General features: G+C 47.4%; 1 protein-coding gene and 1 pseudogene across 2 annotated transcripts; both read left to right on the top strand.

The window, feature by feature from the left end:
• The first annotated feature begins 40 nt into the window (after positions 1-40).
• On the top strand, positions 41-11,927 carry MCM4 (minichromosome maintenance complex component 4). Of its 2 annotated transcripts, none has more exons than XM_006063427.4 (17): positions 41-587; positions 740-809; positions 932-1,021; positions 1,123-1,286; positions 1,372-1,473; positions 2,507-2,602; positions 2,695-2,790; positions 4,641-4,779; positions 5,709-5,929; positions 6,307-6,427; positions 6,844-7,103; positions 7,367-7,732; positions 8,156-8,283; positions 8,985-9,192; positions 9,878-10,106; positions 10,524-10,657; positions 11,315-11,927. In XM_006063427.4, exons 2-17 carry the CDS (start codon positions 746-748, stop codon positions 11,405-11,407), a joined length of 2,511 nt encoding a protein of 836 aa, XP_006063489.1. In that variant the 5' UTR covers positions 41-587; positions 740-745; the 3' UTR covers positions 11,408-11,927. The 2 variants fall into 2 exon arrangements, with proteins under 2 accessions (XP_006063489.1, XP_025121221.1); XM_025265436.3 differs by lacking the exon at positions 41-587 and adding an exon at positions 629-646.
• A 4,955-nt stretch (positions 11,928-16,882) lies between these two features.
• On the top strand, positions 16,883-25,138 carry LOC102394057 (annotated as a pseudogene).

Genomic DNA, 25,138 nt, shown 5'->3' with positions numbered 1-25,138 from the left:
TCCCTTATGGAGATCTTCGAGGAGGTGGCCTGCCCTGTAGGACCGGCGGCTTAGACATCCTAAGTTAAGATACACAGAGCACAGTGCATTCAAACTTAGGGAGAGTCAGGAACCCATCCGCTCGACCTCCGGAAATAGATGCGGAGGACAGGTAGCGAGTTGGAGGTGACCAAGTGCCCGAGGCAGAAAGAGACAGGCTAGGGCTAGGGTCAGGGGCCACCGCTAGTCCTTTGTAACGGGAGTCGGGGTGGGGGCGGTCGTTCGCAATCCCAAGGGACACAGGAACGACGCCCGCCTTGGAGGCCGGCCCGGAACGCAGCCTCCACAGATTTCCCGCGAAATCGCGTTCCGGTTGTGGTCAAGACCATTCTAGAGGGGGAGCGCCGAGCCAGTTGTACGTAGGTGTACTGCGGGGCGCGGGCTGAGGCCGTCCAGTTCCCCCTATCTTTGCCCAGTGGTGCCTTCCGGGGTCGCGGCCACACGAGGGCGCTGTCGCGATTGGTGGGCCCCCGCTGGGGGCGGAGCCAACGGTGCCGCCGGCGGGAAATCTGCGTACTGCTGAAGCGGAGCTGAAACGCGCACCTTAGGTGGGCCCGGGCTGGGCCGGGGGCGTTTGGTTGTGGTCGGCAGGGGAGGCCAGGCGGATGTAAGGAGTTGAGAGAAGGGAAAACAGGAGCGAGGGAAGAGGGGCGGGGGTCTGTAGGGAGCGTCCACACGAACCCGCGTCCCTGTTGCGCAGCCCGCCATGTCGTCTCCTGCATCTACCCCGAGCCGCCGCGGCTCCCGGCGGGCCGCCCCAGCTCAGCCACGTGAGTGTCTGGTCCCTGTTGTGCCCCGCGGGGTCCCCGGGGAGGGCGGACGGTGCCGGGTCAGCCCCCGTGCAGGCCCGGTGCCGCCAGCGCCGACGCCGCGGTGCCCTCCACCCCCGCAGGCCAGGATCCCTTGTCGTCCGGAGAGCCGCAGCCGCTGCCCTCGTCGCCTGGCGCCGAGCCCCGCACCCCATCCCGCGCGCCGCCCGCAGGTGCGCTGTCGGGGGTGGGATCCGGGACGGGGGGTGGACGCCCCGCTGGGCTCCTTCCTTCCCCCTCCGCCCCGGCTCACCCGTGTGGATGCGATCCCCAGCGGTCCCCCTGGACCTGGACATGAGCTCGCCGCTGACCTACGGCACCCCCAGCTCGCGGGTGGAGGGCACCCCGAGGAGCGGCGTGCGCGGCACTCCCGTGCGGCAGAGACCCGATCTGGGCTCGGCCCGGAAGGGGCTGCAGGTGGACCTGCACTCGGACGGGGTGAGTCCAGGGCCGGTCGGGGCGCGGTGGGGTGCGCGATGCGGGCGGTCCCCCGAACCCGCTCCCGTCGGCTTTTTCTGTGTAGCCGCCCGCAGAAGATACAGTGGCGAGCGAGCAGTCTTTGGGCCAAAAACTCGTGATTTGGGGAACAGATGTAAACGTGGCAACGTGCAAAGAAAACTTTCAGGTGAGGTATCATTCCTCCAAGCTTCGAAAATGTGAGAGCAAGTGTGTGTGACCTATGTCCGAGTGCCCCAGTGTTTAGGCACAGATGCTTATGTGGGTCAGATTCATAGATGTAGTTTTTAGGAAGAAAAAACGTGCTTGTTTTCAAATTCTGACACCACTCCTATTATTTTTGTGTAGTCGAGTTGGCTTACAATATTGTGTTAATTTCAGGTATACAGCAAAGTGATTCAGTTACAGTGATACATTTTCTTTCTGATTTTATTTCATTTTAGGTAACTAATAAGATATTGAACATAGTTTCTTGTGCTATATAGTAGATCCTTGTTGCTTTTCTATTTTACATAAAGTAGTTTGTGTTTGTTAACCCCATACTGTTAATTTATCCCTCCCTTCCCCTCTCCCCTTTCTCTTTGGTAACCACACATTTCTTTTCTGTGTGAGTCTGTTTGTTTTGTATGTAGACTCATTTGTGTTATCTTTTAGATTACATACAGAAGTGATACATAGTACTTGTTTTTCTCTAATTTACTTCATTAAGTATAATATTGTCTGCACCTATCTGTGTTGCTGCAAGTGGCCGTTTTTTTAATGGCTGAGTTGTATTCCATTTTATATAAATACATATATGTCACTGTGTGTGTGTGTGTGTGTGTGTGTGTGTGTGCGCGCGCGCGCGCACGCGCCTGGTTTTTGTTGCCACGCTGGGGCTTTTCATTGCAATGAGCAGGAGCTGTGTCTAGTTGGGGTACGTGGCCTTCTCACTATTGTGGCTTCTCTTGTTGCAGAACATGGGCCCTAGGTTGTGTGAGCTTCAGTAGTTGTGGGGCTTAGTTGCCTCGAGGCATGTGGGCTCTTCCCAAGGGTGGATCTCATAGTCTCTGCATTGGGAGGTGAATTCTTAACCACTGGAGCACCAGGGAAGTCCCATCACATCTTCTTAAGCCAATTGTTTATTGATGGGCACTTGAAAAGATACATGCACCCTAGTGCCCATAACTTGAATAGCTGCTTAATCTATTCTCTACGTTTAGAGATTTCTTCAGCGTTTCATTGATCCTCTGGCTAAAGAAGAAGAAAATGTTGGCATAGACATTACTGAACCTCTGTACATGCAGCGACTTGAAGAGGTAATGAAATGTGCTTACTTAAAAATGCAAGTTAACTGAATTTTGTTTTAAAAACAATTAGCAGAATATAATTTGTTTGTTCTGTTCTATAGATTAATGTTACTGGAGAGCTGTTTTTAAATGTAAACTGTGAACACATAAGATCATTTGATACGAATCTCTACAGACAGCTCATCTGCTACCCACAGGTAAGAATTTGGCTTTGACCTTAGCGGACTACAGTGAACATCTGCAGGGTTTCTGGATAGCAGTCTTCTCAGTAACAGAATATGCCTGCAGAGTGCCTGTGTGTGTGTGGGCACTACAGGGGGTGAGAGGATGGGACAAATTGAGAGCATAGTAGTGAGGAAGGTGTGTGTGTACACTTAGGGCTGATTCACGTTGTACAGTAGAAACTAACACAATACTGTAAAGTAATTATACTCCAATTAGAAAAAAATAAGTGAACATATAACCATCGTATGACACAGCAATTGCATGTCTGGAAATTTATCCCAGAGGAACAAAAGCTTACGTTCACATAAAAACCTGTACACAGATGTTCATAGCTCCTTCAGGTCAGTTGTGGGCAAACAGCTGTGGCATGGCCAGTCTGGAACATGCCTCAGAGGTAAAACATACTGGGACTTGGATGGATCCCACGGGAGCAAAAGGTTACATACACATCTAAAAGGTAATGTTAATGTATGGTTCCACTTACATAATATTTGAGATGACAGAATTTTAGAGATGGACATATGAGTAGTTGCTTGGGGTTACAGAGAAGGAATAGGGGAGGGAGAGCTCGGTATGGTGACCAAGGGACAACATAGGGATCTTGGGTGGCTTTGAAGGACTGTTCAGTACCTTAACTGTGGTGACAGATTCATGAACCTATGCAGGTGATAGAATTGATAGAACTTGATACACACACATATACATACAAGAGTGAATACACATAAAACTGGGAAATCTGAATATAAGTGAGTTGTACCAAGTTAATATCTGCTTGTGATATTAGACTATTTGCAAAATGTTATTGTTAATGGAAACTGGGCAGACTCAGATCTTTATATTTCTTACACCTGCATGCTGATCTACAGTTATCCCAATAAAAAAGGCAATGAGAATTTAAAAAAAAAATTTTTTTGTAATAAATTGAATATGCCTCAAAGAGCCTTTTTTTCCTTTTTCTCTTTTTTCCTTTGGCCTATGCCTCATGGCATGTGAGATTTGGAGTCCAAATGACTGGACCACCAGGGAATTTACCCCCAAACTCCTAAACCATGTTCTTTCTTTTTTAAGTTGAACACTTTTTTGTACATATTAACGTTGAAAATCAAGATATGTGTTACTTTTGCTGGCATGTCATAGTGTGATTGGCAGTGTTTCTTAGTATGTGCATAAGGTGATAGTGACTCACAATGGTGCATTGGGTTTGCTGATATGAAATATCTTGAATGAAAATGTCACATGCCTGCCATGTCTTAACAGGATGTGTTAACCATACTACAGTCTTCTCTGGGCTTAAGGCCAGGCTTTATCAACAAAGCATCAGCTGTACTGATCCTATTAATAGCTGTAGGCTTTGGAGGCAAGCAGACTTATTATTAAATCTTGATTTTGCTGAATTGCTGTGTAACCTTGGCTCAGTTTCTCAGCTTCCGAGCAGCCATTTCCTCATCTACAAGAACGGAAAACAGGTGTTAACAAATTTGAGTAAGAATTATGGTTTAGCCTACCTTGCTATCATTTTGATATGGAGGAAAAGACATGAAAGTATGGGCTTGGGTTACTAGTTAAAAGCCTAGTCATGCCAGCACGGCCTGAAGGAACTACTGTAGACTCACCTCTTTAAGTCAAGTGAGAAAGTGCTGATGTGTGAAATTGCAGCATGCCCAAGGGTTTGTGAACTGCACGTGTGTGATTTCTAGGGTAATGCTTCTGGATTATACCATGTTCTTTTGTTTTTATGCCTTGCTAATGTCAGTTGCGTTATTATATTTAATCCTAAGCTAAAAATACAAGCATAGCTTGGCATCCTACGTTTGTTTTTTAGGAAGTCATCCCAACTTTTGACATGGCAGTCAATGAGATCTTCTTTGACCGCTACCCTGACTCAATCTTAGAGCATCAGATTCAAGTGAGACCATTCAACGCCTTGAAGACTAAGAATATGAGGAACCTGAATCCAGAAGGTACTGTCTTTCCCCCAGTTTTAGTGAGATACTGTTGACATATAGAAGGTAATGTTTTTAACAGCAGGAAAATACCTTACGTGAGAGTCACTTCACCAGGGAACCTTAAAGGAATTGGTAACAGTGACGATGGTGGACTGTGAGTTGACAGAAACCAGGAACAGGCTCAGGCTCTGTTGTGCCATATGCTTGTAGGTCCACCATACCTTTTTTTATTAGTAACAAGTGAAATTATATAAAAGATATAACTTTTGATAGTTTTCTATCTTAAGGTAAACTTACCCATTGATGATAGTTTTAGTTACTTTACTAAGTAGGCACTTTCTCAGAATCAGTGTAGAAAACAGATCTATAAAATATGGTCCCTTCCCTGATGCATAGGAGAAAGTCTGGTTTGGGAAGACGAAGAAGAGGCAAAAGAACAGCGTAGGGGTCTCAGCCCAGGGAGACGGCGCACCCTGGGCCCCAATCGGAAGGGTTTGCAGCCGAAGGTTTGGAAAGCAGACCTGAAGCTTCTGTTCTTTATTTGGGGAAATGCTATATCAGGGCCCCAGTTATTAGTGGGACAGGTGAACCTCACATGTATAGTGGGTGATGGGTATGGCTATAAAGAACACTATCACAAGCACGTGGGCTGTTGCAGCCGCATCATAAGTCCGGTCGTCCCCAGGCAGCCTTGGGCTGGCTGAGCTCGGTGTAGGTCAGTAGACTTGAGGGATTGAGAGGAATCTGGCTGGACACAGGAGGGGTGTCCCAGGCCAGAGCTGAGGGTGCCCAGTCAGGTGTCGGTACTCTGGCCACAGCGTCTCCTTTGACTCCAGCACCCCCATGCAGCCTGCGGCAAGGTCCTCCAGGGGTGGACAGCAGACCCAGACCCTTGGGGAGGCCCACGCCCAGCTGGGACAAGCCACCTTCTCTCCGCCTTGCAGACATTGATCAGCTCATCGCCATCAGTGGCATGGTGATCAGGACATCACAGCTGATTCCAGAGATGCAGGAGGCCTTCTTCCAGTGCCAAGTGTGTGCCCACACGGCCCGCGTGGAGATAGACCGTGGCCGCATCGCTGAGCCTTGCGTGTGCGAGCGCTGCCACACCAGCCACAGCATGGCCCTCATCCACAACCGCTCCATGTTCTCCGATAAGCAGATGGTACGTGCCCCCTCCATGTGCCCTGTCCTTGTTTTGCCCCTGCTGGGTCCTCCGAAGCTCGGTGTAACCTGTCCACTCCTGCGGCCCTAAAACCACGCTTCCTGACTGGGTTGACCTGGAAGGGAGTACCGCCCAGAATGAATTGGAAAAGCAGGCAGAGGGTGATGCAGGCTCACCCACCGCCACCCTGATGTGGCCACCCCACCCCTACATGGGGGAGTGTTTACTCAACAATGCTTTCGTAATGGAGGTGAGACTGAGTTGCTGGAGACAAGTGTGTTGTGGTGAGCATAGCCATCTTCCAGAACAACGTCCCTGGGGCACTGGAGGTGCCGGGTATCTGGATGTCCTGAGATGTCCATTCCCTATCCTTCCAGATCAAGCTCCAGGAGTCTCCTGAAGACATGCCCGCGGGGCAGACGCCGCACACGGTAGTCCTCTTTGCTCACAATGACCTCGTGGACAAGGTCCAGCCTGGGGACAGAGTGCACGTCACAGGTGAGGGCTCCACCGTCAGGCCTCTGACCTGGTCGGGGGCACATGACCTGGGGCTGCTGTTTTCAGTGCCTGCCTCTGACCTCCAGTGTGGTGCCTTCCCAGACAGCAGGCTGTCTTCCTGCTGTTGTCCGAAATAACTAGTGAGCTACTTTAAATATGTGAGCCTTTTGGATTTCCTTTCTTTTTAGGCTTTTGGAACAGGATTTTAGAATTTTTAGTCAAATTATTAATAAGTGTACATTCACTTAAAGAGAAATGAGAATTCTGTCTCACATTGAACACAGCAGCAAGCAGGCGCCGTGCGGAGGTGGGCGTCCCCAGTCAGCCTTTTGGCTGTGCTCAGAGCCCTCAGAGCCCCGCTCCCCGCACTCTGGGCTGAGAGCAGGCAGGTGAGAGGGTGTCCTTCGTGCCCTCAGGCATCTATCGAGCCGTCCCCATTCGCATCAACCCCAGAGTGAGCAATGTGAAGTCCGTCTACAAAACCCACATTGATGTCATTCACTACCGGAAGACTGACTCAAAGCGTCTGCATGGCCTTGACGAAGAAGCAGAGCAGAAACTTTTCTCTGAGAAACGTGTGGAGTTGCTCAAGGAGCTTTCCAGGAAGCCAGACATCTATGAGAGGCTTGCATCTGCCCTGGCGCCAAGCATCTATGAGCATGAAGATATAAAGAAGGTAACTGACCTGGAAAGGCTTCTTGCTTGTGGCCAGTCCTGAAAGCTCAAAGTCAGATGGTGTGAACACCGGAAAGGCTGAGCCTCGGGTGGAACAGGGGCCGCACCCTCATCTCCACCCCCAGCTCACCCATTTCCAGGCAGGCCCCGCGTGGCTTCTGACATGCTCTCGTCCTCTGATCTCTTCACCATCCATGCTCAGCCCCCTGCCTCTCCACCGCCCGCCTCAGGTGAGTGCTGAGACCTGTCTGTCTGTCTGTCCAGGGAATCTTGCTTCAGCTCTTCGGCGGGACTAGAAAGGATTTCAGCCACACGGGGAGGGGCAAGTTCCGCGCGGAGATCAACATCCTGCTGTGCGGGGACCCAGGGACCAGCAAGTCCCAGCTGCTGCAGTACGTGCACAACCTGGTCCCGCGGGGCCAGTACACGTCCGGGAAGGGCTCCAGCGCCGTGGGCCTCACTGCCTACGTCATGAAGGACCCTGAGACGCGGCAGCTGGTGCTGCAGACCGGTGCCCTGGTGCTGAGCGACAACGGCGTCTGCTGCATCGACGAGTTCGACAAGATGAATGAAAGCACGCGCTCCGTGCTACACGAGGTCATGGAGCAGCAGACGCTGTCCATTGCCAAGGTCAGCCACCCACCCGCTCTGAGGTCTGCGTGGGGGTGGGGGTGGGGCCTGAACCACAGCCTCTGGACTTGCAGCTCGGGGGCTGGCCAACACTCTGCTGTCAGGTCCCTGCCCATCTGCGTGTACTCTACAGGACCTGGGTCCTCTGTGCGGTACTAACCTCTAACGCCTGGTGCTCAGAACTTGAGTTTGTCCTAAATCTCACACCAGGGGTTTGGTTTTTGAGAAGGATGTAGCCACAGCAAATGTTTACCCCCACCTCCATCCTTGGCGTGAAACCCAGTTTAGGCTTCCCCAGTGGATGCTGCAGGTACTGTGCTTGTGTGCCAGGGATCCCTGGCAAAGGCCACCCGAGACAGGGGCTCTCAGCTCCTGCTGGCCTCAGCGTGAGGCTGCTGACCGCGCTATCTGTCCCTCCGGCAGGCTGGGATCATCTGTCAGCTCAACGCCCGCACCTCCATCCTGGCAGCAGCAAACCCGATTGAGTCTCAGTGGAATCCGAAAAAAACAACCATTGAAAACATCCAGCTGCCCCACACACTCTTATCAAGGTATGATAGCACATGTTCATCAAACAGATGGTTTTATTTTACTCATCTGTGGAAGGTTCAGGGTGAGGGTGAGAAGGAAATAACCAGGATTAACACAGCCAATCGTCCTCTCTTCATGCAGCGTGGTCTGCATGTCTGCTCAGTCATGGCTCCTGAAGTGAGGACCACGCGTTTGCTCACCTTGATGCATGCTCGCTTCTTGGAGCAGTTGGGGCCTGCCTGTCTGCTCCATTCTGTCAGAAGCCCACCTCTTGCCACGCTCGGTCCTATAGCCGCTGTAGACAATCAGCAAAGCGCAGAGAGCAGCTTCCTGCAGTAGACAAGGGTCTGAGAGCGGCATTTGTTGGAGGGGAGACATGTGACGCAGGCTTCCCCTCAAGGATGGATGTATTTCGTAAACGGGTTTTAGAATTTGGTTCCTTCGCTTCTTACACAAATAGTTCCTTTTCCCCAGCACAGCTAAATGTGTTTCACTCACCTTCTCCAGTCTTCAGAATCACAGCAGTGTTTCCCTCGGGGGCCTCCTGCTTCTGACTCACCTTCAACGCCCAACAGTTGTTCCCAGGCAGACTGAGGGCCAAGGCAGGAGACCTGGGGGCCTGGGCTCCTCGGGCCACCTGGGCCGGGCACGCCTTCCCCCTCCCACGGAGGCCTCAGGTGCTTGGGTGTCCTGACTGGGAACTGTCACCGTGTCTCCTCAGGTTTGACTTGATCTTCCTCATGCTGGACCCCCAGGACGAGGCATACGACCGGCGCCTGGCTCACCACCTGGTGTCCCTGTACTACCAGAGCGAGGAGGAGGCACAGGAGGAGGGCATGGACATGGCGGTGCTCAGGGACTACATCGCCTATGCACACAGCACCGTGATGCCGAGGCTCAGCCAGGACGCCAGCCAGGCCCTCATCGAGGTACCCGCAGCCCGAAGTGCTGCTGGGCCCTGCTCAGCTCTGAAACGGTCTTTAGTCGAGAACAACACTGTCTTCTACAACTGTTTTCTTTCCTGTGTTACAAAATTGACTTTTCCAAGTGTGGAAGAGGAAGAAGGATTCATTTCTACAAGTTGTGCGCTCTTTTTATATTTAAGTTCTTGTAAGCACAGTGTGTTTAAGACCAGGATGCCTGAGTTGAAATACTGGTGAGGCTGTTAATACTTAGTGACTTTGTAGTTCTGGTCCCTGAGCTGCATTTGCTCATTTCTAAAGAATTGGAAGTATTTTATGTTCACTTCTCAGTACCTTTTAAGTGGGCAGCAGTGCCTGGTGACACACGCATGGACGTTGTGACACTATGAAGGTTCCTGGTGCTTCGGTGGGTTTTTCATCCTGACAGTCCTGAAGATGCTCAAGTGACAGTTACAAGTGATTCGTAGTTTTCCCTCTGGGTCATCATCTTGAGAGAATTAGGTCATCCACACGCCACAGTTGACCTTTTGTGTGCTCTGTGTCAGTGCCCCTTGGCCTGCTGCTATTTGATCCTCCCAGGGTGTGAACAGGCCAAGTCCTCCACTCCCTCCCCAGCACCGTGATCCCCCCACCAGTGCCTTCCCTCCCTGCGGTCACCATGTGAGGAGTCAGCCTGTCTCCTGTCTTGCAGGCCTACGTGGACATGAGGAAGGTTGGCAGCAGCCGAGGGATGGTGTCTGCGTACCCCCGGCAGCTGGAGTCGCTGATCCGCTTGGCAGAAGCCCACGCGAAAGTGCGGTTTTCAAACAAGGTGGAGGCCATCGACGTGGAGGAGGCCAAGCGTCTGCACCGGGAGGCGCTGAAGCAGTCGGCCACCGACCCGCGGACGGGCATCGTGGACATCTCCATCCTCACCACAGGTCGGCCTTCCCCCGACAGTGCTGCCCTGTCTCGGGTCAGAGCCCCCATGACCACGCGATGGGCTGGACGGAGGCAGACGCTAGCGCACTCAGCCTAGCTCTGTCCCACCCAGCCCTCCGGGCACGGAGTGACTCAGGCCCCCTCGAGGGGGGCTCTGCTCCTGTGTGGACTGCTGGGCTGTGTCTCAGTGGCAAGTAGCGGCTCTGAGCTTTTATAAAACTGGGGACAGGATTCAGACCTCACTCTGACTTTGTGTGTTCTGGCATTCAGCCACCATCCCCTTACCTTGTCTGGTGACAAGACTAAAGGTTATTTTAGACTAAAGTTGATTTATGGCTGAAGAAATACTTCTAGAGATTTGAAAGGTGTTCCCTTCCTTATGGGAGAAACATCTTCATTGCTTTCTCTTAACTCAGGAATGAGTGCCACCTCTCGGAAGCGGAAAGAAGAGTTAGCGGAAGCATTGAGAAAGCTTATTTTATCGAAGGGCAAGACACCAGCCCTGAAATACCAGCAGCTCTTTGAAGATATTCGGGGACAGTCTGACATAGTAAGTGTTTACACGGACATTTTGTTTGTTTAATAGTTTTCTTTTCCTTTGATGCTGCTTTAAAGTTTTTTTTTTCCCTAGCTTTCCCCCTTCATTTATTGCTTGAGTAATAAATGTAGATACAGATAAAGAAGAGAAGTAAGGTCCCCATCCACCATCTGGGAGTGATCACAGTGAGAATTTTTTCAGTCTTCTGTGTGGATGCAGACGAGTGGTTTTGAGCGGAGTCAGTGGTTTCTTTTTTAATCAGTGACAGTCTTAGCTCCCTCTGTGACACTGAATCCACTAGGACATGTTTGCTGTGTCTCATGCCTTCCCCATCATGTACTCGACTGTTAGTGGACATTTAGTGTTTGCAGTTTTTGGCTGTTGTTAGGAAAGCCAGGTTCACGGCAGGGGCTCTGCTGGTTGGGACCAGCCCTTGCCTGCTTTCCTGACACCCGCTTCTTGGCCCCACATGACCGCTGAGTGGTGCATACAGACCAGGGGCCCCAGGCCTGTGGTGCTTAGCATCGGGCCCTTTGCGGGAAGAGTTGGAGCATGAAATGTGTGTCCAGCCGCCCAGAAAGCAGGAGACTCCAGTGGTTTCTGAACTTGGGCTCCTTGTGTGTCTGGGGAAGGCAGCTCCAAGTGTAAACCCTTTGCTCTTCCCCGAAGGCAATCACCAAGGACATGTTTGAAGAAGCGCTGCGCGCCCTGGCGGATGACGACTTCTTGACAGTAACTGGGAAGACTGTGCGTCTGCTCTGAAGGCCCAGGAGCAGCATGGTCCTGGCCCTGCCGCCAGCAGGAGGAAGGGCTTCAAGGTCATTGTTTGGCACCATGAGAATTTGCTCACGTGGCTTCAGTTTTCCTGGGAAGCCCGGGTATTCATCTGTTGATGCTGAGTGAAGTATCCTGGGCCGTCTGTGAGCGTGCAGCAGACTGTCCCTGGAGCACCAGGGCTGAGTAGCGTGTCCCTACAGACAGCAGGACGTGCTCTTCTCTGCAGACTACAGTCTTGGTCCTGGTCTGTGCTGGACTCTGTCGGGTACTGGAGACACGCGGGTGTTCCCGTCCTTCCCTGTGAGGAGGCGATGGGCTCCGCTGAGTCCTCCAGGTCTTTTTTCTTGCCTACAAGAGGCTGGTAACAATGGGGTTCCATGTTAACTTGTTTTGCTTTGCTCTAATGTGTAAAACTTCTTCCTCAATAAGTGATAGAATAAGTAATACTTGGTTATCTGGCATTTTTCACTAAGAAAAAAGCTTTAATAAACACTGCTTTTATGGAGATTCATGATGCTAATTACTTCCTATAAGTCACTAATAAGTTTCGTCATATTTAAAAATTATTTCGGTTTTAGCAGTCATTCTCATAAAACCACTATTGGCTGCAGTCTCAGGCAGAAATAGGACTGTAACAAGTAATCCCTGAAACATGCCACTGTGTGAGTTTGGCCTTTTTATAACTTAGAGTCACTATTCATTGGGAAAGTGTCCAGACCGAATTGAGTGCTTAAACAGCATTACATTGGGAGTGGGGGGTGGAATTTGAGGTCACCCAAGCAGTGTCACCTTTGACTTCCCCTGAAGTAACACATTAATAATGTTTTTCTGAACTCTAATTCAGTACCAACATGGAACTGAAGGCTGCAAATGAAGTTTGATTTTAAGGGAATTTGAGTCGAATGAACCCAATGAGGGTTCTGTTGTGCAGGATCCAAGTTTATTAGGGCACATTTCTGGTCCCTTTTGGTCTGGGGGAGTCCCCAAGAGCCGGGAGGATGGGGGGGTTTGTCCTGTTGGCAGAGCCGGGACAGAAAGGTCTGCAGGCAGTGAGATGGAGGAGGAAGAGTGCGTCTCCCTGGAGAGCTCTGCCAGACCCAGTTCCAAGAGCTGGGGCTGGAGGGTGAGCGTGCGGACTCACCCCCCAAGTGCTGGGGCAGGAAGGATGGCACCTTCCCAGCTGTGGAATGTGGTTTGTTGAGCATGGGTATGGGCAGCCCAGGCTGGGGTCCTGGTTCCTCTTCTTCCCGACCCATGCACAGGGCCAGGGCTGGCACGTGGTCCCTGCAAACAAAAGAAGAATGTAGGTTTTTCTTGCTAGGATGGTACAATTCAGCTTAATTCCTACAAGTACACGTTTCAAGTGCTATAAAATAATGTAATTGAATTTGAATTTTTCCCTATTTTCACCCAGACTTACTAGTTGGAGCATCCTTACTGGATTTAGACACAGACACAGATACTCCTAGCGTCTGTTATAAATATAACCACCTCCACCCAAGGAATCAAAGATCAGCAAGACTGAAGACGCTCAGAATGTAACTCTGTTAGAGCAAAGTTAGGAAATGTTTAGTTTAAGAAAGTGCTGTTACTTATAAGTCTGAGGTAATTTCTTAAATACTTCTGCAACTCAATTTTTAAAACTTTGAAGTTTCAGGCTTAAAAAAAGTTGTTAGTATAATTCTCATTGACCCTTCACTCAAAATCGTTTGTTAGGCTTTCTCAAATCTGCTTTTAACATTCTCTATAAAATTTTAATTATTTGAGACACTTAGACAGGATGCCCCTTTACTTATAAGTATGTCCTTAATACCATTTATGTCCTAAATCCAGTAGCCTTCATATAAAACCACAGAATTACTCAAAAATTCAGGGACTTTCCTGGTGGTCCAGCGGTTAATGAGTGCTTCCGCTGCAGGGGGCATGGGTTCAGTCCCTAGCTGGGGAGTTAAGATCTCACTGCCATGCAGTAGCACTGCCAAAATTAATTTTTTTTTTTAAGTTATTCGTTACGTAATCTACAGACATTCATAGTTCATCAAATGTCTCAATAATGCTCATAGTAAAACTAAGAAATTCATGTTTCTGCTTTAGGATCACAAGTTGCGTTTAGTTTTCATGTCTCTCCTCTTCAGTCCTGAGCATTCCTCAGTCTTTTCTCATCTTTTTGTGACTGACATTTTTAAGGAGTGCAGGCCACTGCTTTTGGAGATGTCTCTCAACTTGGGTCTGTCTGACATCTTTGGTTGGATTCTGGGTACTCTTTGGCAGCAGCAGCACAGGTGAGGCTGTGTCCTCAGCGCATCACACCAGGGGGTCATGAACCTGACCTTTACTGCTGAGGTTGAACTTTATCACCTGAGTAAGGTGGTGTTCTCCTCGTTTCTTCATTGTAAATTGTTTGGGTTTTTTTTCTTTTTAAATTAGAAGTATCTTTTGAGGAGACAATCTGGGGTGATGTAAATATTCTGTTTCTTGTCAGATTTTGAGAGTATGTTTGAACCCCAAAGATGTTATTGATCTGGATAACTACAATGGTGTGGTGACTTAACCTAGAGCTAGACATCCTGAAGTGTGAAGTCAAGTGGGTGTTAGGAAGCATTACTGTGAACAAAGTTAGTGGAGGTGATGGAATTCCAGCTGAGCTATTTCAAATCCTAAAAGATGATGCTGTGAAAGTGCTGCACTCAATATGCCAGCAAATTTGGAAAACTCAGCAGTGGCCACGGGACTGGAAAAAGTCAGTTTTCATTCCAATCCCAAAGAAAGGCAATGCCAAAGAATGTTCAAACTACTGCACAATTGCATACATCTCACATGCTAGTAAAGTAATGCTCAAAATTCTCCAAGCCAGGCTTCGACAGTCTGTGAACCGAGAACTTTCAGATGTTCAAGCTGGATAGAAAAGACAGAGGAACCAGAGATCAAATTGCCAACATCTGATCACAGAAAAAGGAAAGGAATTTCAGAAAAACATCTGCTTCATTGACTACACTAAAGCCTTTGACTGTGGATCACAACAAACTGGAAAATTCTTAAAAAGATGGAAATACCACATCCCCTTACCTATCTTCTGAGAAATCTGTGTGCAGTTCAAGAAGCAACAGAACCTTACATGGAATAACTGACTGGTTCAAAATTGAGAAAGTAGTTCATTAAGGCTGTATATTTGTCACCCTGCTTATTTAAACTTATATGCAGAGTACATAATGCGATAAGGAGGGCTGAATGAATCACAAGCTGGAATCAAGATTTCCAGGACAAATAACCTCAGATATGCAGGTGATACCACTCTAATGGCAGAAAGTGAAGAGGAACTAAAAAGCCTCTTGATGAGGATGAAAGAGGACAGAGAAAGCTGACTTGAAACTCAACTTTAAAAAACTAAGATCATGGCCTCTGGTCCCATCACTTCATGGCAAACAGATGGGGAAAAAGTGGAAACAGTGACAGATTTTATTTTCTTGGGCTCCAAAACCACTTCTGACAGTATGGTGACTACAGCCATGAAATTAAAAGATGCTTGCTTCCTGGAAGAAAAGCTATGACAAACCTAGACAATGTATTCAAAGAGACATCACTTTACTGACAAAAGTCCATGTAGTCAAAGCTATGGTTTTTCCAGTAACCATGTAAGGATGTAAGAGCTGGACCATAAAGAAGTCTGAGCACCAAAGAATTGATGCATTCGAACTGTGGTGCTAGAGAAGACTCTTGAGAGTCCCTAGGACTGTAAGGAGATCAAACTAGTCAATCTGAAAGGAAATCAGTACTGAATATTCATTGGAAGGACTGATGCTGAAGCTCCAATACTTTCGCCACCTGATGCAAAGAGCCAACTCACTGGAAAAGTCCCTGGATACTGGAAAGATTGAGGGCAGGAAGGAGACAGGGTAACAGAGGATGAGATGATTAGATAGCATTACTGACTCAATGGACATGAATTTGTCCTGTGGAGGACAGAGGAGCCTGGCGTGCATCCATGGGGTAGCAAAGAATTGGACAGGACTTAGCGACTGATAACAACAACCCTTAAATATCAGCACTGATCATTTTAAAACAAATCACATTACTGCAATCTGGCAATGCCACACGATTTCACACTACATATCCTGTTCTTAAAAACCTTTCCAAGTTTGCCTATTCTAATTAAAACAAAACAGAAACTCCTTGTCATTTGTAAGTAAAACACTGCAGGATCTGGCTCTAGCTGTCTCTGGGACCTCAGGGACACAACACTAAAACAACACTTTCAGTCACACTGGATTTCCTCTGGTGGCCAAATAAGCCCATTACTAAGGCCAGTGACAGATACCAGGGCTTCTCTCCCAGAGGCCCATTCCCCAGGCCCCAGGCCCTCCTCTTTCAGCCCCTGGCCTCTGCCTGGGCTCTCTCCAGGCTTCAGAGGACCTCTGCCCCATGGTCTGAGCTGCAACCCTCCTCTGAAAGGGCCCCTCCCTCACTGCCTGCCCTAAAGAACGGGGCCAACTCTTGCTCTTCTGTTGCCCCATTTGCTTTTCATTACTTATCATGATGGGAAAGTGTCTCATGTATGTATTGTTTAAGTCTGCTGTTTGTCTACTTCCATTAGCACGTAAGCTCCATGAAGGCAGAGACTTTTTCCAAGGCATCTATAAATTTTCCAGATTAAAAGAGCAATTTATAAAACCTCATGGGCCTCATGATCATTGCAGCATTATTCACAACAGCCAACACATGGAAACGACCTGTGTCCATTGGTGGATGAGTGGATAAACAAGATGTGAAATTCTATATAAATATATATATGTAATTATACATACACGTATGTACATATACACACAATGGAATATCATTCATCCATTAAAAAAAAAGAAGGAAATCCTGCCCTTTGTGACAACATGGATGGACTAAAGGGCATTATGCCAAGGGAAATAAGTCAGACAGAGAAAGACAAAAATACTGTATGATCTCTTTTACATGGAGTCTAAAACAAAACAAAAAACGTCAGAGGTGTTTATTCTTTGGATTCTTTTCTCTCACTGCTCTCTGTCTACTGTTGCAAATAGAAAGTTGGATTTAAGATCTGCTTCTATGTTTTTCAAGCTTCCCTGGTGGCTCAGATGGTAAAGAATGTGCCCATGATGCGGGAGACCTGGGTTCGATCTCTGGGTAGGGAAGATCTAGAGAAGAGAATGGCAACCCACTCCAGTATGTTTGCCTGGAGAAGTCCATGGACAGAGAAGCCTAGAAGGCTACTGTCCAGGTGGTTGCAAAGAGGTGGACACAACTAAGAAAATAACACTTTCACTGTTTTCTGTTTCCCAAGGCTTTATCAGGCTCTGCCGAGACCAAGCAATGAATTTCATGTTTTATTTAACAGACACACACCACGTGGCCCATGTGCAGTGGTCTCCCCTCTCAGGAGCTCCGCAGGGCAGTGCTGGTCCATTTCACAGGCACGTCTCTGCAGCCCCGGACATGGGAGGGCTGGAGAAGGACACTGGTCCAGCTCCTTCGTTCATGAAAGACAAGCAGCTGATCCAGCTGCCTTACCTTTGTGGGGTCTCCTGGCATGGGGGCTGAAATGCAGGGCCAATTCCTGCAAGGGTGGAGAGCTGTCTTTGAGGAATGGACAGCCTTCCGCAGTGTTTGCTCCAGAACCACCTGGGAGCAGCTAAGCAGGGGTCCTGCTCCACCCAACAGAATATCAGTCTTTACTGGAAACATCCAATTCAGTGACATTTCCGGCTCATAAAATTCAGAGTCTCCAACTTCCTGTCTGTTCCTCCGAGGGCTGTGCTTCCGGCACGGCCACTCTGTCTTCAGTGGGATTTCACAGGCAGAGTGTGTGATCTGCTGGCCTGAATTGCTGTGAACCCTGAACACATAATCTCACAAAAATGAAAACAGTCTTCCCTTAGTTGGAAGATTATATTGTAATATTATAGAACATATAGCATCTGTGCTAACGATTTCTATAAGCTATCTGCTGTGATTATTTCAAAAAGGGCTTCCAGTAAAAGATCCCTGAAACCTATTTCTACTGTATCAGATACATTCTGAATTTTTGCACAACCAGAGGGCCAAACTCAAGCTCAGCAACGTGTATGTTAAATGGATGAAGTCTCTTCCCTCTGAACCTTGAAAAGGGCTGAAGCACTGGGGAATAATGATTCAATTGGCTTCATGTTGCTCCTTAAGACTTTTGGCATCATTACAGCAAAGCCACATTTGACTCAGGAATGAAGTTCAATGACTGTTTCTTACAAGACTCCTGAAAATTAAAAAAGGATACAGTAAAGGCAGGCAAAGAAGTAAAAATTACGGACAGTCACAGAGAAGAAAGCTTCAGAACCAGGTACAGCCTGTCCTCGGTGACTCACTGAGTAACTGTCTCTGCACATTTATAACAATGGCTCCGTCTCAGGACCTAAATTTGCCCAATCAGCCTAGCCGCAGTTTAACTCTGGAGCTTGCTGTCAAAATGCAAAATATCTGGAAGGAGTTCCACATCAAAACACTGCCAAATGTGAATTTTTGCTCAGAATGAATTTGTAAGTGAGAAGAAAAGATGCCAGATTGGAGAATTTTCAAGAAACACTCTGCTCACTTGTTCTCAACGTCAGATTTCCAGGCTGTGGATGATCCTACATAAACTCAACTTCTTATGAATAAAGGACAGACAGTTCCATGAAACAGGCTTTGACTGTGGGGTCCAGGTGCTTTCTACACTATTAACTTTACACCTTAATGATTCTTTTAGAACAAGGTTAGAAAAAAAGTGAAAGTCCGACTCTTTGCGACCCCATGGACTGTATAGTCCATGGAATTCTCCAGGCCAGAATACTGGAGTAGGTGGCCTTTCCCTTCTCCAAGGGATCTTGCCAACCCAGGGATTGAACCCAGGTCTCCCGCATTGCAGGCAGATTCTTTACCAGCTGAGCCACAAGGGAAGCCCAAGGATACTGGAGTGGGTAGCCTATCCTTTCTCCAGCAGATCTTCCCGACCCAGATATTGAACTGGGGTCTCCTGCATTGCAGGTGGATTCTTTACCAACTGAGCAATGAGGGAAGACCAGAACAAAGTTAATGTCACGTCAAACTATTGGGTTGCTTAATTAGTAGCTGTTATTAAAGAAATCAGACATTTATCCACCAAGGAAAGATTAATTCATGTTGTTGATAAACCCGTTTAAATAGTAATAATATTTTACTTTTACATCTTGTGCCCTCTATATATTAATAACTAGATATGAAGGTGCCGTAGGTATATCAACTTTTGGGGAAGGCACAGTTGATTTACCATATTATATCAGTTTCAGGCGTATAGCATAGTGATTCACAATTGTTAAGAGGTTATGCTCTATTCATAGTTACTGTAAAGTACTGGCTATATTTGTGGGTCAGGGAACTTTTAGCTGGTTTATTGTATACCTAATAGTTCATGCCTCATACTCCTCCATTCTCCCTACGTTGCCCCTCTGTCACTCCAGTTCCCACTGGTAACCACAGTTTTGTTCTCTACATCTGTAAGTCTGTTTCTTGTTATATTCACTAGTTTGTTTTATTTTTTAGCGTCATTTAAATGATATCATACAGTATTTGTCTTTCTCTGACTTATTTCACTTAGCATAATACCCTCCAAGTCCATCCATGTTATTGCAAATGGCAAGATTCAATTCTTTTTTTATAGCTGAGTAATATCAATCATTGGAGAAGGCAATGGCACCCCACTCCAGTACTCTTGCCTGGAAAATCCCACAGACGGAGGAGCCTGGTAGGCTGCAGTCCGTGGGGTTGCTACGAGTCGGACACGACTGAGCGACTTCACTTTCACTTTTCACTTTCACGCATTGGAGAAGGAAATGGCAACCCACTCCAGTGTTCTTGCCTGGAGAATCCTAGGGACGGGGGAGCCTGGTGGGCTGCCGTCTATGGGGTCACATAGAGTCGGACACGACTGAAGTGACTTAGCAGCAGCAGCAGCAATATCAATCGTATATACACACCACACTGTCCTTATCCATTCATCTGCTGATGGACACTTAGGTTGCTTCCATTTCTGAGCTATTATAAGCAGTGCTACAATGAATACTGGGGTGCATGTTTTTTTTTCCCAATTACTGTTTTGGTTCCTTTTGGGATACATGCCCAGGAGTGGAATTGCTAGACCAAACAGTAGCTCTGTTTAGCTTTTTGAGGATCCTCCATATTGTTTTCCACAGTGGCCACATGGGTTTACATTCCTACCACCGGTGCACAAGGGTTCTCTTTTCTCCACATCCTCACCAACACTTGGCATGCGTTATTATTATTTTTTTAATGACAACCATTCTGACAGGTGTGAGGTGGTATCTCATTGTGGTTTTGATTTGCATTTCTCTCATGATTAGAAATACTGGGCCTCTTTTCATGTGCCTGTTGGCCATCTGTGTGTCTTCTTTGGAAAAATGTCCCAGATAAACTGAAGATGATGCATCAAGGAGCAAATGAGAATTTTTTTCCACTTTGTCCAGCTCCACTGGCCCTGAGGGGCAGAGCCCTTTGTCCCTGGATTCTGGGTAACACAGTGTACACAGAGGCAGCAGCTGAGCCATGCGGGCAGTGAGGCACTCTCCTACCCCACCCCTAAGGACAGGGCAGCATCTTCCCAAAGAAAAACAGCCTCCTGTTGGCAGGACCTGCCATGTGCCGTCCTTCAACGAGGACTTCATTCAGGCTGGCGGGGGAGCCTGTCCAGGTCCCCAACTGTTGTGGGCTGAATGTAGAGTCCCCCTAAAATTCCTGTGTTGAAACCTCATACCCGAGGTGATGGTATTAGTGGGTAGCATTTGGGGGGTGACTGCAGAGCCTTGTGATAAAAGCAGCACTGTTTTGTAACAGAGGCCCCAGAGACCATGCCATGAGCACACAATAGGCCTTCTGCAACCCGGGAAAGGGCCCTCACCGGACCCTGAATCTGCTGGTGCCATGACCCTGGACTTCCCAGGCCTTAAAAATGTGAGAAATACATTTTTGTTGCCACCCAGTCTCTGGTATTTCATTTTTTTTACAGCAGCCCATGTGGAGAAGACACCAACCTCCCTTCCACTGCCCCCCATTCACCCCTGGATGCGTTATGCTCCCCTACTTGGTGCTTCTACACAAATGCTTTCTCTGACCAAGTCCTACCTGTTCTCCAAGATCTGTGATGTCCCCAGGTCCTCCCACTGCCCTGCACCCACCTCTCTGGGACCTCTGTTCTGCAGTGCAGTGCTTTCTGCACCTACTGTTGTGGGTCTCCTCCCTCCTCCTCAGGGCCCAGTGCAGGGCCTGAGTGCTCTATGGGAGTGGAAGAAATGCATAAACACAACTGGACTGCACTTGTAGTCCCATGAGCTCTTGCTGAAACTCACCATATGGAATATAAGCAAAGCTTCTCAACACACTTAGGCATGATGTCCTGAAGTTGACCAGATGTTGGACATGGGCTTTGCTGATCAAGTGGAAGAGATTTTATATGTAGCATACAAGAAAGATTCAGAAGAAATCCCCCAACATTGGTCTTTTCTGCAACTTGCCCTCATTGGGTGTATAATGTTGCTAAGAAATACATGAAACCTACATATGAATAGGCAGTCTCGATTGGTAAAAAGACACAGAAAAGAGCAACAACTGTAGAGCCTCTGGCTATCAAGTGCCACTGGACTGAGAGGGCAGCAGTTACTGGGGACGTGAGCTGAGTGTACAGTGGTTATCAAGGGCGCACTATCACATTTTGTGAAATGAAGGAAGAAACACAGTTGTCACAGAATGTGGCCATAAAGCAGGATGCCCAGTCTTTACACGGAGACATTGCATAGAAGGAAGGGGAAATCACCCTGAAAGGTTTTAGAAACGATGATGTTGGAGTTCTGGTTGCAACCAATGTTGCTGCACATAGGTTAGACATCCTGAGGTTGATCTGATTGTTCAAAGTTCTCCACCAAAGGATGTGGAGTCCTAAATTCACCATTCTGGGTGAACAGAGCTGGAAAGACCAGGGATTGAATCTGCTTTTATCAGCACAAGGAAGAATACCAGTTAGCCCAGTTCAGTTCATTTCAGTTCAGTCGCTCAGTCGTGTCCGACTCTGCAACCCCATGAATCGCAGCACGCCAGGCCTCCCTGTCCATCACCAACTCCTGGAGTTCACTCAGACTCACGTCCATCGAGTCAGTGATGCCATCCAGCCATCTCATCCTCTGTCATCCCCTTCTCCTCCTGCCCCCAATCCCTCCCAGCATCAGAGTCTTTTCCAATGAGTCAACTCTTTGCATGAGGTGGCCAAAGTACTGGAGTTTCAGCTTTAGCATCAGTCCTTCCAAAGAAATCCCAGGGCTGATCTCCTTCAGAATGGGATGGCTGCCTGGATCTCCTTGCAGTCCAAGGGACTCTCAAGAGTCTTCTCCAACATCACAGTTCAAAAGCATCAATTCTTCGGCGCTCAGCCTTCTTCACAGTCCAACTCTCACATCCATACATGACCACAGGAAAAACCATAGCCTTGACTAGACGGACCTTTGTTGGCAAAGTAATGTCTCTGCTTTTGAATATGCTATCCAGGTTGGTCATAACTTTCCTTCCAAGGAGTAAGCATCTTTTAATTTCATGGCTGCAGTCACCATCTGTAGTGATTTTGGAGCCCAGAAAAATAAAGTCTGACACTGTTTCCACTGTTTCCCCATCCATTTGCCATGAAGTGATGGGACCAGATGCCATGATCTTTGTTTTCTGAATGTTGAGCTTTAAACCAGCTTTTTCACTCTCCACTTTCACTTTCATCAAGAGGCTTCTGAGTTCCTCTTTACTTTCTGCCATGAGGGTGGTGTCATCTGCATATCTGAGGTTATTGATATTTCTCCTGGCAATCTGGATTCCAGCTTGTGCTTCTTTCAGCCCAGCGTTTCTCATGATGTACTCTGCATAGAAGTTAAATAAGCAGAGTGACAATATACCGCCTTGACGTACTCCTTTTCCTATTTGGAACCAGTCTGTTGTTCCATGTCCAGTTCTAACTCTTGCTTCCTGACCTGCATACAGATTTCTCAAGAGGCAGATCAGGTGGTCTGGTATTCCCATCTCTTGAAGAATTTTCCACAGTTTATTGTGATCCATACAGTCAAAGGCTTTGGCATAGTCAAGAAAGCAGAAATAGATGTTTTTTTCTGGAACTCTCTTGCTTTTTCGATGATCCAGCGGATGTTGGCAATTTGATCTCTGGTTCCTCTGCCTTTTCTAAATACAGCTTGAACATCTGGAAGTTCATGGTTCATGTACTGTTGAAGCCTGGCTTGGAGAATTTTGAGCATTACTTTCCTAGCGTGTGAAATGAGTGCAGTTGTGCAGTAGTTTGAAGTTTCTTTGGCATTGCCTTTCTTTGGGGTTGGAATGAAAACTGACCTTTTCCAGTCCTGTGGCCACTGCTGAGTTTTCCAAATTTGCTGACATATTGAGTGCAACACTTTCACAGTATTATCTTTTAGGAATTCAAATAGCTCAACTGGAATTTCATCACCTCCACTAGCTTTGTTCATAGTGATGCTTCCTAAGGCCCACTTGACTTCACATTCCAAGATGTCTGGCTCTAGGTGAGTGATCACACCATCATGATTATCTGGGTCATGAAGATCTTTTTTGTACAGTTCTTCCGTGTATTCTTGCCACCTCTTCTTAATATCTTCTGTTTCTTTTAGGTCCCTACCATTTCTGTCCTTTATTGAGCCCATCTTTGCATGAAATGTTCCCTTGGTATCTCTAATTTTCTTGAAGAGATCTCTAGTCTTTCCCATTCTGTTGTTTTCCTCTATTTCTTTGCATTGATCCCTGAAGAAGGCTTTCTTATCTCTTCTTGCTATTCTTTGGAACTCTGCATTCAGATGTTTATATCTTTCCTTTTCTCCTTTGCTTTTCACTTCTCTTCTTTTTATAGCTATTTGTAAGGCCTCCCCAGACAGCCATTTTGCTTTTTTGCATTTCTTTTCCATGGGGATGGTCTTGATCCTTGTCTCCTATACAATATCACGAACCTCAGTCCATAGTTCATCAGGCACTCTATCTATCAGATCTAGGCCCTTAAATCTATTTCTCACTTCCACTGTATAATCATAAGGGATTTGATTTAGGTCATACCTGAATGGTCTAGTGGTTTTCCCTACTTTCTTCAATTTCAGTCTGAATTTGGCAATAAGGAGCTCATGATCTGAGCCACAGTCAGCTCCTGGTCTTGTTTTTGCTGACTGTATAGAGCTTCTCCATCTTTGGCTGCAAAGAATATAATCAATCTGATTTCAGTGTTGACCATCTGGTGATGTCCATGTATAGAGTCTTCTCTTGTGTTGTTGGAAGAGGGTGTTTGTTATGACCAGTGCATTTTCTTGGCAAAACTCTATTAGTCTTTGCACTGCTTCATTGTGTACTCCAAGGCCAAATTTGCCTGTTACTCCAGGTGTTTCTTGACTTCCTACTTTTGCATTCCAGTCCCCTATAATGAAAAGGACATCTTTTTGGGGTGTTCGTTCTAAAAGGTCTTGTAGGTCTTCATAGAACCGTTCAACTTCAGCTTCTTCAGCATTACTGGTTGGGGCATAGACTTGGATTACTGTGATATTGAATGGTTTGCCTTGGATACGAACAGAGATCATTCTGTCGTTTTTGAGCTTGCATCCAAGTACTGCATTTTGGACACTTTTGTTGACCATCATGGCTACTCCATTTCTTCTGAGGGATTCAGGTGGGTCATGGTGGAGAGATCTGACAGAATGTGGTCCACTGGAGAAGGGAATGGCAAACCACTTCAGTATTCTTGCCTTGAGAACCCCATGAACAGTTTGAAAAGGCAAAATGATAGCATACTGATAGAGGAACTCCCCAGGTCAGTAGGTGCCCAATATGCTACTGGAGATCAGTGGAGAAATAACTCCAGAAAGACTGAAGGGATGGAGCCAAAGCAAAAAGAATACCCAGCTGTGGATGTGACTGGTAATAGAAGCAAGGTCCGATGCTGTAAAGAGCAATATTGCATAGGAACCTGGAATGTCAGGTCCATGAATCAAGGCAAATTGGAAGTAGTCAAACAAGAGATGGCAAGAGTGAATGTCGACATTCTAGGAATTGGCGAACTAAAATGAACTGGAATGGGTGAATTTAACTCAGATGACCATTATATGTACTACTGCGGGCAGGAATCCCTCAGAAGAAATGGAGTTAGCCCAAGTGGAGCAAAAAGTGGAATTAAATTTAAGCGAATAGGTATTCCTTCTGCAGCAGAGATAATAAAAAAGCTTCTAGCAAAGGTGCCATCAGGCTCTTGGATTCTGTGCCTCCCACTGCAATTGGTCACTTCAAGCAGTCAGCTGAGAAGCTAATTGAGGAGAAGGGAGCTGTGGAAGCCTTGGCAGGAGCCCTGGCCCAATTCTCCGGTGCCACATCAATAGATCAGCGCTCCTTGATCAACTCAAATGCGGGCTTTGTGACCATGATCTGCGATGCTCAACTGAAACGCCAAACATTAGTTATGCTTGGAAAGAACTTAAAGAGCAACTGGGTGAGGATACTGATTCCAAAGTGAAGGGAATGGTCTTTCTCAAAGGAAAGCAGGGTGTTGCTTTGATATCCCTACTGTATCAGTAACAGAAGAACAGGAAAAGTGGAATGATTCACAGCGATTGGAACCTTTCTGTGGCCACAGAGCAACCAGAGCTAGAAGGGCCATGA

The sequence above is a fragment of the Bubalus bubalis genome, chromosome 15 (genome assembly GCF_019923935.1).
Source record: "Bubalus bubalis isolate 160015118507 breed Murrah chromosome 15, NDDB_SH_1, whole genome shotgun sequence".
Lineage (NCBI taxonomy): Eukaryota > Metazoa > Chordata > Mammalia > Artiodactyla > Bovidae > Bubalus > Bubalus bubalis.
Note: the sequence above shows the minus strand (reverse complement) of the source record. Positions and strands in the feature narration are given on the sequence as shown.